Source organism: Papio anubis, chromosome X, assembly GCF_008728515.1.
Source record: "Papio anubis isolate 15944 chromosome X, Panubis1.0, whole genome shotgun sequence".
Lineage (NCBI taxonomy): Eukaryota > Metazoa > Chordata > Mammalia > Primates > Cercopithecidae > Papio > Papio anubis.
The window spans coordinates 47,918,486-47,933,338 of record NC_044996.1 but is presented as its reverse complement, the minus strand read 5'-3'; the positions used below and the strand labels follow the sequence as shown (position 1 = coordinate 47,933,338).

The 14,853-nt window shown below is 38.0% G+C and overlaps 1 protein-coding gene across 1 annotated transcript in view; it reads left to right on the top strand.

Annotated features, from left to right (window-relative positions):
* IL1RAPL2 (interleukin 1 receptor accessory protein like 2) overlaps positions 1 to 14,853 on the top strand; it is a 1,212,980-nt gene that overhangs the window by 1,143,371 nt on the left and 54,756 nt on the right. The window contains exon 6 of the mRNA XM_021932495.2: positions 10,367 to 10,496. Coding sequence (XP_021788187.2) covers positions 10,367 to 10,496 — 130 coding nt within the window. The remainder of the gene's footprint in view (positions 1 to 10,366; positions 10,497 to 14,853) is intronic.

Sequence of the window (14,853 nt, the reverse complement as noted above, 5' to 3'; positions counted from 1 at the left end):
CTGGATCAATCTTCAGGTATACAATAAGAATTGTCATATTTGTGTTGATTCATATTTTTTCCAAACTTGAACAGCAGGATTTAACTAGCAAGTCATTCCTAGTACCAAAAGTTGTGATCTTATTAGTAAGGGATTCATAAGTACGTTTGACGATACAGAAGTTGAGAAAGTGAAAAAGATTTCTGTTTCCAATCAGATGTTCTCAAATGACAAAGGTGACCTCTTTTTTTCAGGAAGTAATGGTTACTGTGTGTTCTAGTTTTACTACTCTCTTGTCTAGCTGCTAGAATAGACCTAACTTTGTAAGCTTTAACACTTAATTCCATGTAGTGTAGAGCCAAGTAAATAACTTTTGAAACAAATGAAAATAACAACTTTATGAATTTAATATGGACTTAAACCATTTTGCAATTGATATGATCGTATAGGTTGGCTACTCTACAAACCTAGATTTCTAAATCAATATGCGAATTTTTAGTTTTTTTCCTTCACCTAACACAATATAAAGAATCATGTGTATTTAATTTTGAACTACTAATTCATTCCAAATGAGTTATTTTGCAAGTATATGCACATTTGAATACACACATACAGCATATTTGCTTGCTTCAACTCTCCTGACATCTCAATTTGCTGAGTATAATTTGGAATTGCTAGTATAGTGAGTTAATAGTCCAAGGATTTTGTCTTTTCCATGGGGAGCTTTTAAAAATTCCTTTGTCAAGCTGAGATATGAAAAACACTGGGTCAAAGAAAGCAGGGTCATAAGCCAAGATCAGCAGAGCCAACAGAAGCAGCCAGGGTCAGGTTAGGTGGAGAGAACCTAGGGTTCAAGGCAAGGTAGGGTTCATAGGCAGGAAACCCACTGCGAAGTAAACAGAGAAGTTAAGGGATACACAGGAACTGGGATTCCAGGCACAGAAAGCAAGCTGATTCAGGCCAAAAACCAAATGGCCAAGGGACCTTGACGCTAAAGTTAAAAGCTGCCTGAGGCACAGAGACTTACATGCTTTTTATTTTGCAGAAGAAACTAATGACTGGCACCTTGAGAGCTAGGACTAAAAGTGACATAGTTCATCCCACTTGGAAAATTCTAACACTCTAGGCCAGCTACAAAATATGAGAATATCAGACCTGAAAGACTCCTTAAGGTTCTCTCAGTTGATCCTATAATTTTTAGAAGAAGAAACTGTGGCTTATTAGAGGAATGGACTTGTCAAAAAAAATCAAAGCAATGTAGTGGAAGGGCTCGGGCTATAACTTTGATATCCTGACACTAGTACTCTTTCCATGAAATGTCTTTGCCTTGCCTACATTTGGTACCCTTAAATGTGAGATACGACTGAGAAAACTAGGATCTTATGACTCTGAGCCACACTCCCTGTCCTAAGGAAATGAAAAAGGAAAAAATAAGCAAAGTTAATCGGTGGAATATGTAGTAACAATGGGGGTTTTATTCATTCAACCTATATAAAATTCAGTAACAGAAACTTCTACTGGGATTGGGACAACTTAGTGACACAACTGTGTAAGTCCTGTAACTCTAAACAAGTCCTCATCGAGTGGACTTTGTACCTCTTATCTGATTGAGTCAATTGTACACCAAAACAACAACAACAATAACAACAACAACAATACTCGTTTAACCAAGAAAACAGTGCTCTGTCTCATCTTACTTTGAGGTCTACTGCTGTGTTACTTCCCTCTAGCATAGGCAAATAACTATGAACATATTCCCCACCATCCCCAAGAAACATTACCTGGCTTCACACATACATTCTTTGAAACCAGAAATAGTAGAAAGTTTATGGGTCTCAGTCTCTCTTTGTCTATCTCTCTTTCTCTCTCCCAAATCATTATTCTATTCTAAGGTTACTCAAGTATTTTCTCCCGGTCAACTTTTCATCTCCTTTGTATCTTACTGGAAGAAATAAATTCTTTCTTCCTTCCTTTAGCTTCATAATAGCTTTATCTCAACTATAATTTAGAATTTACCTCTGTGACTGTTTCATTTAATTTAGAAATGATGGGGAGAGGGCTATTCTTTAGAATAAAGAATTTAAAATGGCTTTATAAAATCACTCTGAAATGTTGAACTGCTTTTTTTTTTTTCTTTTTTTTAGTAGATTAAACACGGTACTACATATTGGAAGACATTAATTTCTGAAAAACAACATCAAAGCTGGTTCGTAATTTGACTTCAGAAAAGTCAGTTAATTCCTATCTGAGCCTGTTTCTAAATCTCAATGATTCATTCAGTTTGAGATAATAATCTCAGAGAAAGAAAGGACCTTGGTATTTTTACCATTACAATATTGGCTGCAAGTGGGTACTTGATATATTGGATGACTGATAGAAAAGGCCAGTGTGAGGAATGATGAACTACCTCGTGATTAAATTACACAGAGATATACATAGAAATATATATATATATATTTATATACATATGCATGTGTATATATATACACACACACATACATATACATATATAGATATATGTAAATATATAGGAATTTTATTTTCAAAATAAGAGAATATATGTTTCTCTCCCTCTCAGTCAAGCTACACCCGGGGATCACTGGCTTTCAGCTTCTTCCTTCTTAACACATGGAACAGATGATACGTACTGTAAGAAAAACTATTAATGGGTCTCTTAGTCCATTTTCTACTGCTATAACAGAATACAACAGAGTGGGCAATAAAGAAAAAGATTTATTTGGCTCACAGTTCTGGAGACTGAGAAATCTGAGATGGCACCAACATCTAGTGAGGGTCATCCTGTAATAGAAGGCATCACATAGCAATAACATGAGTGTGCAAGTCAGAGAGATGAAATCCAGTTGAATTCTTCCTTTTACTAGGAGTACACACACTATCTCTCTCTCTCTCTATGGCGCTAATCCTGTGATAATGGCATTAATTGATTCATGACAGCAGAGCCCTCAGGATCTAATCACCTCTTGAAGATCCTGCCTCTCAACACTGTTACATTGGCAATTGAATTTCAACATGAGCTTTAGAGGAGACTTTCTGCTCTTGGTGCCTCAAAACTTATATCCTTCTCACAATGCAAAATACATTCCTTCCATACCAATAGCCCCAAAGTCTTAACTCATTACAACATAATCTCAAAAGTCTAAAGTCTGAAGTCTTATCTAAATCAGACATAGGTGAGACTTAAGCTATGATGCATCCTGGGGCAAATTCCTCCATATGTGAACCTGTGAAACTAAAGAAGGTATCTGCTTCCAAAATAAATAGTGGGACAGGTATAAAATAGATATTCCCATACCAAAATGGATAACTGGTTTCAAGTAAGTCCAAAACCCAAAATGGAATACAACATTAAATCTTAAAGCTGGAGAATAATTTGCTTTGCCTCCCTGTCCCATATGCTGGGTACACTGGGGTATGTGGTTAGATCCCCAAACCCTGTGGCAGCCCTAACCCTGTGGCTTTGCTGGATTCAGTCTACTCAGCAATTCTCACAGATTGTAGTCTCATGCCTGTAGCTTTCTGAGGCTGGTGTTATATGCTTGTGGCCCTACAGTTCTGGGGTCTCTGAGGTGACCCCACTCCTACAACCACACTAGGCATTCCCCCAGTGCAAACTGTCTGCGGTAGCTCTAGCCCTGTGGCTTGTTTTACCCTAGGGCCCAAGGCTATCAACAGCATCCATGCACACACAACTCTTGCATTTTGCAAGCATGCAGACATAATTCCACCAAGGCTTATAGATTGTATCTTCCATTTTGGCAAGTCTAGCTGCATCTGGGTCCTCTTGAGCCATGACTGGGTGGCTGAGGGGTGCTACACTGGGATTCAGGGAGAAGAGTCCTAAGGTGGCCCTGAGTAATGAACCTGTGTCAGTTCATTCTCACACTGCTATAAAGACACTACCTGAGACTGGGTTATTTATAATGGAAAGAGGTTTAATTGACTAACAGTTCTGCATGGCTGGGGAGGCCTCAGGAAACTAACAATTATGATGGAAGGTGAAGGGAAAGCAAGGCACGTCTTACATGTTGGCAGGAGATAGAGAGCACACAGTGGAAACTGCCACTTTTAAAACCATCAGATCTCATGAAAACTCCCTCATTATCATGAGAATAGCATGGGGAAAACTGCCCCCATGATCCAATCACCTCCCACCTGGTCCCTCCCTTTCAACATGTGGTGATGCCTTCCCAACAGCCCCCGAAAGTCTTAACTCATTCCAGCATTAACTCAAAAGTTCAAGTCCAAAGTCTCATCTGAGACAAGTCAACTCTGTTCCACCTATGAGCCTGTAAAATCAAAAGCAAGTTAGTTACTTCCAAGATACAATGGGGGTACAGGCATTGGGTAAATGTTTCCATTCCAAATGAGAGAAGTTGGCCAAAACAAAGAAGCCATAGGCCCCAGGCAAGTCTGAAACCTGGCCAGGCCATCATTAAATCTTAAAGCTCCAAAATCTCCTTTGACTCCATGTCTCATATCCAGAGCATGCTATTACAAGGGGTGGGCTCCCATGGCCTTGGGCAGCTCTGCCTCTGTGGATCTGCAAGGTACAGCCCCTGTAGCTGTTTGCATGGGCTGGTGTTGAGTGCTTGTGGCTTTTCAGGTTCATGATGCAAGATGCCAGTGGATCTACATTTCTGGGGTCTGGAGGATGGTGGTCCTCTTCTCACAGATCCACTAGGTAGTGGCCCAGTGGGGACTCTCCTTCCAGGCTCTGACCACACAGTTCCCTTCCACATTGCCCTAGCAGAGGTTCTCCATGAGGGTTCCACTCCTGCAGCAGACTTCTACCTGGACATCCAGGCATTTCCATACATCCTGTGAAATCTAGGTGGAGGGTCCCAAAGCTCAATTCTTGTATTCTGTGCACTTGCAGGCCCAACACCATGTGGAAGCCACCAAGGCTTGGGGCTTGCACACTGTGACGCATTTTAAAACCATCAGATCTCATGAGACATCCTTCACTGTCATGAGAACAGCATGGGGGAAACTACCCCCATGATCCAATCATCCCCCACCAGGTGCATCCCTGGATACATGGCAATTACAATTTGTGATGAGATTTGGGTGGAGACACAGCGAAACCATATCAGAGCCCATGGAGGATACCCCAGGCCCCTTACCTCAAACCATTCTGCCCTGCTAGAGTCCCTGAGCTTGTGATGGGAGAGGCTGTCTCAAAGATCTTCAAAATACCTTTGGGGTCTTTTGTCCCTTGTCTTGATGGATAGCACCTGGCTTGTTTCTATGCATATTAATTCCTTTAACAAATGGTTGATTGGCCACACCTTTGGTATTCTCTTCTAAAGATGCCTTTTCACTCTTTATCTTGCCAGCTTGCAAATTTTCAAAATTTTTCTATTCTGCTTCCCTTTTAAGGATTAATTCCATCTTTAAGCCATCTCTTTGCTCTCACATGTCCCTATATGCAATGAAAAGTAGCCATACAGTAGCCTGAATACCTTGCTGCTTTGATATTTCTTGTACCAGATGCCCTAGTGTATCACTTTAAAGCTCTGTATTCCATAAGCCCTGGACAGAGACACAATTTAATCACCTTCTTTGCCACTTTATAACAAGGATGGCCTTTACTCCAGTTTTCAGTACCTTGTTTCTCATTTCTTTCTGATACCTCATCACAGTTGCCTTTACTGTCCATGTTCCTACCAGCATTCTGGTCATAACCCCTTAAGTAATCTCTAAGAAGATCAAACTTTCCCTACAGCTCTTCTCTTCTCCTGAGCCCTTGCCAGAATTCTCTTTATGGTCTGTCCACATCAGTACAGGATTTTTCTAGCCTTTTCCTCCAAATTCCTTTAGCCTCTGCTCATTACCCAGTTCCAAAGCCACTCCCACATCTTCAGATATTTGTTAGCAACAATCCCACTCTCAGTACCAATTTTTCTATCTTAGTCCATTTTCTGCTGCTGTAACAGAAGACCACAGATGGTGAAATTTGTAAGGAAAAGAGATTTATTTGGCTCTCAGTTCTAGATGCTGAGAAGTCCAAGAGCATCAGCACCTGTTGGCATTAGGTGAGGGTCATCCCATGGCAGAAGGCACACATATGAGACAGAGAGAGGAAATCCAGCTCAACTCATCCTTTTCTCAGAAGCCCACTCTCACAAAAACTAACCCAGTTCTACAATAACATTACTCCATTCATAAGGGCAAAGCCCTCATGACCTAATTATCTTCCAAAGGTCTTAATTCTCAACGCTGTTACATTGTCAATTGGATTTCAATATGAGTTTTGGAGGGGACATTCAAACCATAACAATTAAATATGCCTCATATACGAGTTATGACTTTACCCCTTAACTCTCATTCAAAAAGAAGTATACTGGATTGCATATGTGTAAGAGTGACATTAATATAATGATGACTTCAACTCTCCTGTAAATTTTTAAATAATTAATTCATAAACTGCATTATTAGCAACAGTCTTCTTAAAATATGTCTTACAACTGAAAGTAACATGCTCCAGTGTTCCATGTGTTCTGACACTGGCCTGCTAGACTGGAGCATGTGATTCAGGGCATTCTCACAAATACAGATAAAAGATTTGTGCCCTAATTGTGAATTATCTTAAGGAAGAAATAAACTTCTTGAAAGGTGAAGCTACAAAGTTAAACACATAAAGCACAGCAGGAAGGTGACTGGTTTTCACATTGGCATCACAACTATCCATTCTTCTTTTTATCTTATTTTGAAAGGCCAAATCAAAATGTGGGCCCAGGGAAGAAAGGATACGTTAACAGTAACATTAATATAAACTCTATGTTTAACTCCTTGGTAAGACTGGTGAAATTAAAATTAACCTGATTACGTAAGACAAAGATACACAATTTATAGATTTTTGTGGTAGAATTTCAGGCACCTAGTCAATAAGGTAGAATGAATTGATATGGTAAAGATCACCTCTTGTTCTAACTACAGAGAAATGCTGGTCAACATAAGGCAAAGAATTTACATGCTTAGCCCAACTGGAAAGCAAGTAAGGGAAATTCTCAGGCTTTAGTGATAAATAGGGAGATCAAAGTAAGAGAAAGAAGTATAAATTGAAATTGAAGATCTCCTGGAGATATCAAAACCAAATGTGGACATTCAGGGTATAAGGGCTTGAGTTCAGGATCTATGTGAAGTATGGAGTTAGAACACATCCCAGCAAAAATCTAGAAAACTGAATGATTTATAAACCCTGAAATCTATGAAATGGGGCCTAGAAAACTCTGCTTATTGATTCAGGAAAGTGTACAGAAAATTCACATTCAGTCCAGGGCCATGTCTATGAATCCAATGAAACATTTAAGAGAAACTGGAACTCTAAACCTGTACCGAGCATGGGTGTGGACTCTAAATTCACATAACTCATAAATGGCACAAACCCCCAAGCAAAGCAAAAAAATTGACAGAAAAACTGGTTCCAAACCAGTGAAACTTGTAGGGCCTTGGTAGAGGCAACCTTGGAACTTCTCTAAGGGAATTCCTCTATAACCCTCAGCATCTGGGACTACCACAGAAAACAATCCCTGCTGTAAATGAAAATACAGAAATGAAATTATAAACTTCATAAGAAAATTAACCACCTTGATGGTGCTTCCCTTGACACAATGGAAAAAAACTGCATACCAAGAAGCAGAGATAATAGGACAATTTGAAGGAGACTTTAAAAGAGGTTGAAAATTGTTTAAAGAGAAAAACAGAATGGAAAAAATTGTTTGTCAAGAAAAGGCCAGTGATGGCTATCTGTGGCCTTTACAAAAATATGCAGCCCATTAAAGGATGGGGAGCAGAGTTAGATGAAAGTATTGAAGATGAAACTGTTGCCTTTGAGAAATTTTTAGAAAATCCTGGTAGAAGAGGAGATTAAGATAAGTGGTGAAAATAAAAAAAGATTTTATCTTTTCACCCTCACCTACAATTCTTTCACATCAGATAATTTGGTCTGTTTCTTTTAAAGTGTTTCTAACAGCAATGGTATGGCTTTGAAATGCAAATATAATCTGTTATCCAATTCATCAAAAGAAGTCACTCATATAACTGAAGAATGAGTGAAATTCTGATATTCGTCTATTGGTTTATTTCCACTTTTGTCATTAATGTTCATGAACATATTGACTAATACGCATATTGGAACTACACTTGTTTTTCATTTGCAAACATAGGTTCCACAAAAATCAGTGAAAGCACTCTGTGAGAATCAATTGAGTACATGGAATTTACCATAACATATTGTGTTTTGTTATTATTTATGTATTTTATAAACGCTGTGACATCCTTCATATCCACAAAATTTGTAAACTTATGTATTTACATGCATATTATTTCCAGAAAGCCAGTTTTAAATATTTACCAATATACCACTGATGTATATCTTCATTATTTATAAATGGTAGGACTTATAAGATGTGGCTCCTACTCCTCTCCAATTGCCACTTCCTTCTTAAATCCCCCCATCTACCCACCAGACACAGACACACAGAGGCACACAAACTCTACTACCATCACAACGTCATCACATTTTGATTTACCTCGCAGTTTTGTTTGGAAAAGTTTTGGCTCTAAAATCCAATAAAACTCAATGATACATAGATGTTTGAACTCTTTCCCCAGAGACTCTCCTGAACACATTGATAATTTGAGTTTATTCATTTCAAGATGTGTCCAGCAAATACAGGGCTGTAAAATTTAAGACTGTTGAGATTTCTAGATTTTTAAGATCTCTGAGCAGCCTTCTCACAATGCAGATGTTCACAGAGCTCTCTGATAAGAGAAATTGGGGAATTATAGCGCAACGAGAGCCAATCCACTGCATGTACGCCACTTTGCAAGAAGCTTCACTTACTTTATTACATAGCACTGAGGCAGCACCTCACAAAGTTCTCTTTATTTTGATAGTCTTCAACCTACTTTAGATGCAAACATAAGTTGGCTGTCTCTACTAACAGGTCACATAGTAACATAGGAATTACTCTGAAAATGCCTGGAGGCAAAACCGTACAGCAGCAAATAGATAAAATGTTAGATAAGAGTTTGTGCCTAAGCCAGATTTTAGAAATCCCTTGAAACATTATGTTTCAGGTTATTTGCCCAATAAATGCAGAGATCCCTTTCATGCCTTTTAGAAGAGGAGGTGCCCATCCCCTGGCACACATTGAGTCCCTGTATCTGGCATAAGAGCTGATCACTTTGGGACTCTCCTCAGAGTATTACATATGATGTTTGGATGGTTTTCCTGTTTTCAACCATTGACAAGAGGCTTCAGGATATTTATTCAACATTTGTAGAAACTAGACTGCTGAAATATCTGTCTCTTGTGTTTATTTGACAAGAATCTGTTTAATGGGAGAGTAAAAAACATTCCTTCCAGGAGAAATTGCAGCAATTGTCAGTACCTATGTGTAGTGCCAAGAAAAGAGCAGTCATTTTTTGATAGACCACCTCAAGGAGGCCCCATTTTACACAGTGCCTTCATTCTGACTTCTTGTTCTATCCAGGCTCCCAGCCACTTGGGTGCTTCCCACTCACACTGAAGTGAATCTTCCCATTCAGTCACCAAATTCAAATACCACTCTTTTCTGGCAACCCCAGACAGACATACCCAGAAATAATGCATTCCAGCTATCTAGATATTAATATTTCTTAATCCAGTCAATTTGATGTCTAAAAATAACCATTATAGTTTATATTACCTAATTTTTCTTAAAACATGTAAAAATCAGAATAAACAAATTTCCATGTAATTTTAATAACAGTGGAGAGTATATTATGATATGTCTTCTCACCAACCAAAAATTAACTTATACTTTTGATTAATGTTAGCTTCAAGGGTAAGTTCAAGTTAGCAGTGCTTAATATTCTCAAAAATAAAGAAAAAAGATAGTCTTTTCATTTGTTTTTTTTCATATTATAAGAAGGAGGCAGTAAAAATAAACAGTTTTAAAACCTGAGTAACAAACAGCTTTGGGAACACAGGGAGACCCTGTGTGGTCCCAACTACTTGGGAGGCTGAGGTGGGAGGATCACTTGAGCCAGGGAGGTCAAGGCTGCAGTGAGCTGTGGTTGCGCCACTGCACTCCAGCCTGGGTGACACAGCCAGACCCCGTCTCAAAAACAAACAAACAAACAAACAGAAAACTGAGTAACTTTATTTTCTCACTTTTGATTATACTTTGAATTTAAGACTTTTCTAGAAACCCTCATAACTATTTAAAATTTTTCTCAGGTACAATGATAAGATGACTAGAAAAATAGTTGAAAATTGGGTCACCTCTGAGTTTTCCTTTGGATGTTAAATGGTCGCTTCCTGTCTCCCACTGATAATCAGGAGTCATTTGCTCATTTATTTTTCTCTCATTCTCAGGTAAGCCTCTGAACATTCCCTGCAAAGCATTCTTCGGATTCAGTGGAGAGTCTGGGCCAATGATCTACTGGATGAAAGGAGAAAAGTTTATTGAAGAACTGGCAGGTCACATTAGAGAAGGTGAAATAAGGTAGAGAGCTTGAATTGCTTATCTTTTTTTGCTGTCTTTGCAGTTATGTAATGAAACATCCTACAAGGGATTCTGCTCAGGATTTTAATTACAACTCCAAATCATTCCATTGTCTAAAAGCTGATGTTATGGAGAAACCAAGGATGACTGCCTTAAGAAATGCCAATGTGCAAGCTTCTAACATAAGTAGATTTTTCTCCCATTTAAAGATTTTGTCACCAGGGTATAATGCCCCTCCAAAAGCTACCTAAGCAAATGTCTTTGAGTTTCTAAAGCTAAAACCACTGGTACTCCAACAGTCACAGCAAAGGTCCAGTCTTTGAAGGTGACTCCTCAGACCACTGTGCAAATTGTTCATTTTCCACCTGGGAATAGACAACTTCATATGTCATAAGTGTAAAGATGCAGTGGCAATGGTAAGCTGGTGCTCAGCCAAAATAACTGTTGACTCTTGTTGAATAGTGTTTATTTTTTCCCAATATCTAATACTTATCCTGAAAATACTGATCCTTCAATTTAGTACATGTTTAGACCTCTTTTCACTCTCCTGTTACGCAAATACCTCCCTTGTTTTGTAGATATCAATCTATTGGTTTTCTAATTCTATTTAGTACTTTCTCATTTGTACAAGAAAGATATAAAAATATAGGTAACCTTTCCTGACTCACTTAGTTTATGAAGTTTCTCTTTGGTTTCAGAGATGATGATGTGTAGTGTATGTTCCTGATTCTGATAGGAATTGGGATTCTTCCCTCTTCACTCCCATTAAGAATCATGCAGTGGAAATTAATCTAAAATTTTAGTACAATTAATGTTAAAATTTATTCCTTCAGTTTTCTTACTGAATATGCAGCAGCACAAATGAGACAAGTACGCTTTGTATTATTTACTATGTTTAAATATTATTTATAATTACTCTCATGACAATTTCTCTCTATGTGTCCACCCAATAACTCTTCTCTAGGGGTTTGTAACTTTGAAGGTCTGTGAACCCCTTAAGAGTCTATGCAAAATATTGACTATAGGAGCATATTTCTAGGCAAAATACACATGAAAAGGTGTTTGGCATGTTTAGTAATCAAGGAAATGTAAACCAAAACCACATGATACCACTTTATACTCACTAGGATGCACTAGGATGGCTATAATTTAAAATGTCAGATTATAGGGTGAGCACAGTGACTCAGGCCTATAATCCCAGCACTTTGGGAGGCCAAGGTGGGTGGATTTCTTGAGCTCAAGAGTTCGTGACTAGCCTGAGCAATATGACAAAACCCTGTCTCTCCCCCATTCCCCACCAATAAAATATATATATATGTACAAATCTTAGCCAGGCATAGTGGTATATGCCTGTAGTCCCAGCTACTTGCTACCTGGGAGGCTGAGGTAGGCGGATCACTTGAGCCCAGGATGTTGAGGTTGCAGTGAGTCATGATTGCTCTACTACACTGTAGCCTGGGTGACAGAGCTATACCTTGTCTCAGAAAAAAAAGTCAGATTATAACAAATGTTGGTAAAGATATGAAGAAATGGGAAACCTCATACACTGCTGGTAGGAATAGCCCTCCTAGGGATATAAACAAAGTAAATCAAAACATGTGTCTACAAAAAACTTGTCCATGAATGTTCATAGCAGCATTGCTCATAATAGACAAAAATGAAAACAACCTAAATGTCTATCAACTAAGGAATGAATAAATAAAATGTGATACATTCATACAGTTGAATATTATTTAACCATAAAAAACGAAATACTGGCATATACTGCAACATGAATGAACCTTGAAAATGTTCTCAGTGTAAGAAGCCAGAAACAAACAAACAAAATAAACACATACTATATGATTCAATGTATATAAAATATCCACAATAAGCAACTTTATAGAAACAGAAAGTAGATTACTGGGTGCTTAGGGTCAGTGGGGAGGAATGGAATATAGATGTGATAGCTAAAGTCTATGGTTGTGTTTTTGTATGTGTGATAGAATACAACATAACATAAAATTCATCATTTTAAAATTCACAATTTAATGGCATTCAGTACATTCAGAATTCATACAACCACCACCACTTTCTAGTTCCAGAACATTTTCATCACTCTAAAAGGAAACGTTATACCCCTTAAGCAGTCTCGGGCTTCTTTGTAAGATAATGCCTGTAATCCCAGCACTTTGGGAGGCCGAGACGGGCGGATCACGAGGTCAGGAGATCGAGACCATCCTGGCTAACACAGTGAAACCCCGTCTCTACTAAAAAATACAAAAAACTAGCCGGGCGAGGTGGCGGGCGCCTGTGGTCCCAGCTACTCAGGAGGCTGAGGCAGGAGAATAGCGTAAACCCGGGAGGTGGAGCTTGCAGTGAGCCGAGATCCAGCCACTGCACTCCAGCCTGGGCAACAGAGCGAGACTCCGTCTCAAAAAAAAAAAAAAAAAAAAAAAAAAAGATAATGAAAATATTATAAAATTGACCATAATGATAGTTTCACGTCTGTGAATATTCTAGAAAACGAGGAATTGTTTACTTTTAATGGGTAGATTACATGGCATATAAATTTTATCTCAATAAAGCTGTTTTTCCTAAAAAAAAAAAAAAAACCCTTGAAATTAATTGCCTGATACAGAACAGATTTTCAGAAATAAATAATGGGTATATTACAAATGATTCTAAAGTATTAATTGCCATTTATACTTTGAAGTTTCTAATTAGTAACACTTTATTAGGGAATTTTAACTTAATATTTATTTGAAATCAATACAACTGAATTCATTTTAAATTGTTATAGAAGATACATGTTTAGGATTACTGTCAATGTATCTATGTATAAAAGACCTTAAGGGTCACTTTTCATTCTACAGAACAAGAAACTGGTCCCCAAATGGATGTGTGATAGGTACACTAGTACATAGTAGCAGAAGTTCCATCACCAAAAAGCTCAGACATGTTTTGTGATCAAGGGTACTAATTATACGAGCCTAAGATAATAATCTCCCTTTTTGTATGTGTGGCTGCATATAACTTTTAAAATAAACAGCTTTATCAGAGTATAATTGACATATAATAAATCACACAGTTTAAAGTGTGCAATTTCTAAGGGCAGACTGATATGTATACACCTGTGAAACCATCACCACAATGAAGATAACATATTAATCACCCCCATGTTTCCTGGTGTCCCTTTGAAATCCCTCCCTCCTGCCCATCTCCAACAACAGGGATCCTCCTATCACTATAAATCTGTCTGCCTTGTCTAGAATTTTATATAAACAGAATCATACAATAGGCGCCTGTTTTTTTCTGGATTATTTCATGTAGCAAAATTATTTTGAGATTTATCCCAGCTTGTTATATGTGTCAATAGTTCATACCATTTTTATTGCCAAATAGTATTCCATTATATGATTATACAGAAATTATTCTTCTCTTCACCTGTTGATGGACATTCAGGTTGTTTCCAATTAGAACTATTATGAAAAAATCTGCTAAGAACGTTCATATACATATCTTTGTATGCACATATATTTTCTCTTGCCTGAATAGCTAGACATGGCTTGCTTGAATTGTATAGTAGACATATAATTAATTTTTAGTTTATTCTTTAAATAAAATTTAAATCATTTTTAAACAAACTTTATTTTTTAGAATAATTTTTGATTTATAGGAAAATCATGAGGATAGTATATAGAGTTCCTATATACCCGATACTCCGTTTCCCCAATTATCGACATTGGGGACTGCTCCATGTCTAGGTATCCAGGCAGGAGAAAAGGAAATATATGTGTATACAAAGACATGTATACGAATGGTCATAGCAGCTTTCTTCATAATAGTCCAAATTGGAAACAATCCAATGTCCATCAACAGGTGAATAGATGAGCAAATTATTGTATAGTCATATAATGGAATATACTTGGCAATAAAAAAGGAATGGGCCAGGAGCGGTGGCTCATGCCTGTAATCCCAGCACTTTGGGAAGCCAAAGTGGGTGGGTCATGAGGTCAGGAGTTTGAGACCAGCCTGGCCAAGATGGTGAAACCCGGTCTCTACTAAAAATACAAAAATTATCTGGGCGTGGTGGCAGGCGCCTGTAATCCCACCTACTCAAGAGGCTGAGGCAGAGAATTGCTAGAACCCAGAGGTGGAGGTTGCAGTGCATTGAGATCTCGCCACTGCACTCCATCCTGGGTGACAGAGCAAGACTCCGTTTCAAAAACAAAAGGAATGAACTGCTGACACATATGACATATATATGTATATATATATACACAAACACACACATATACACATATATATATACACACACACATACATATATATATAAAGTGTACTAATTCAAAATGAATCAGGCTAGGTGCGGTGG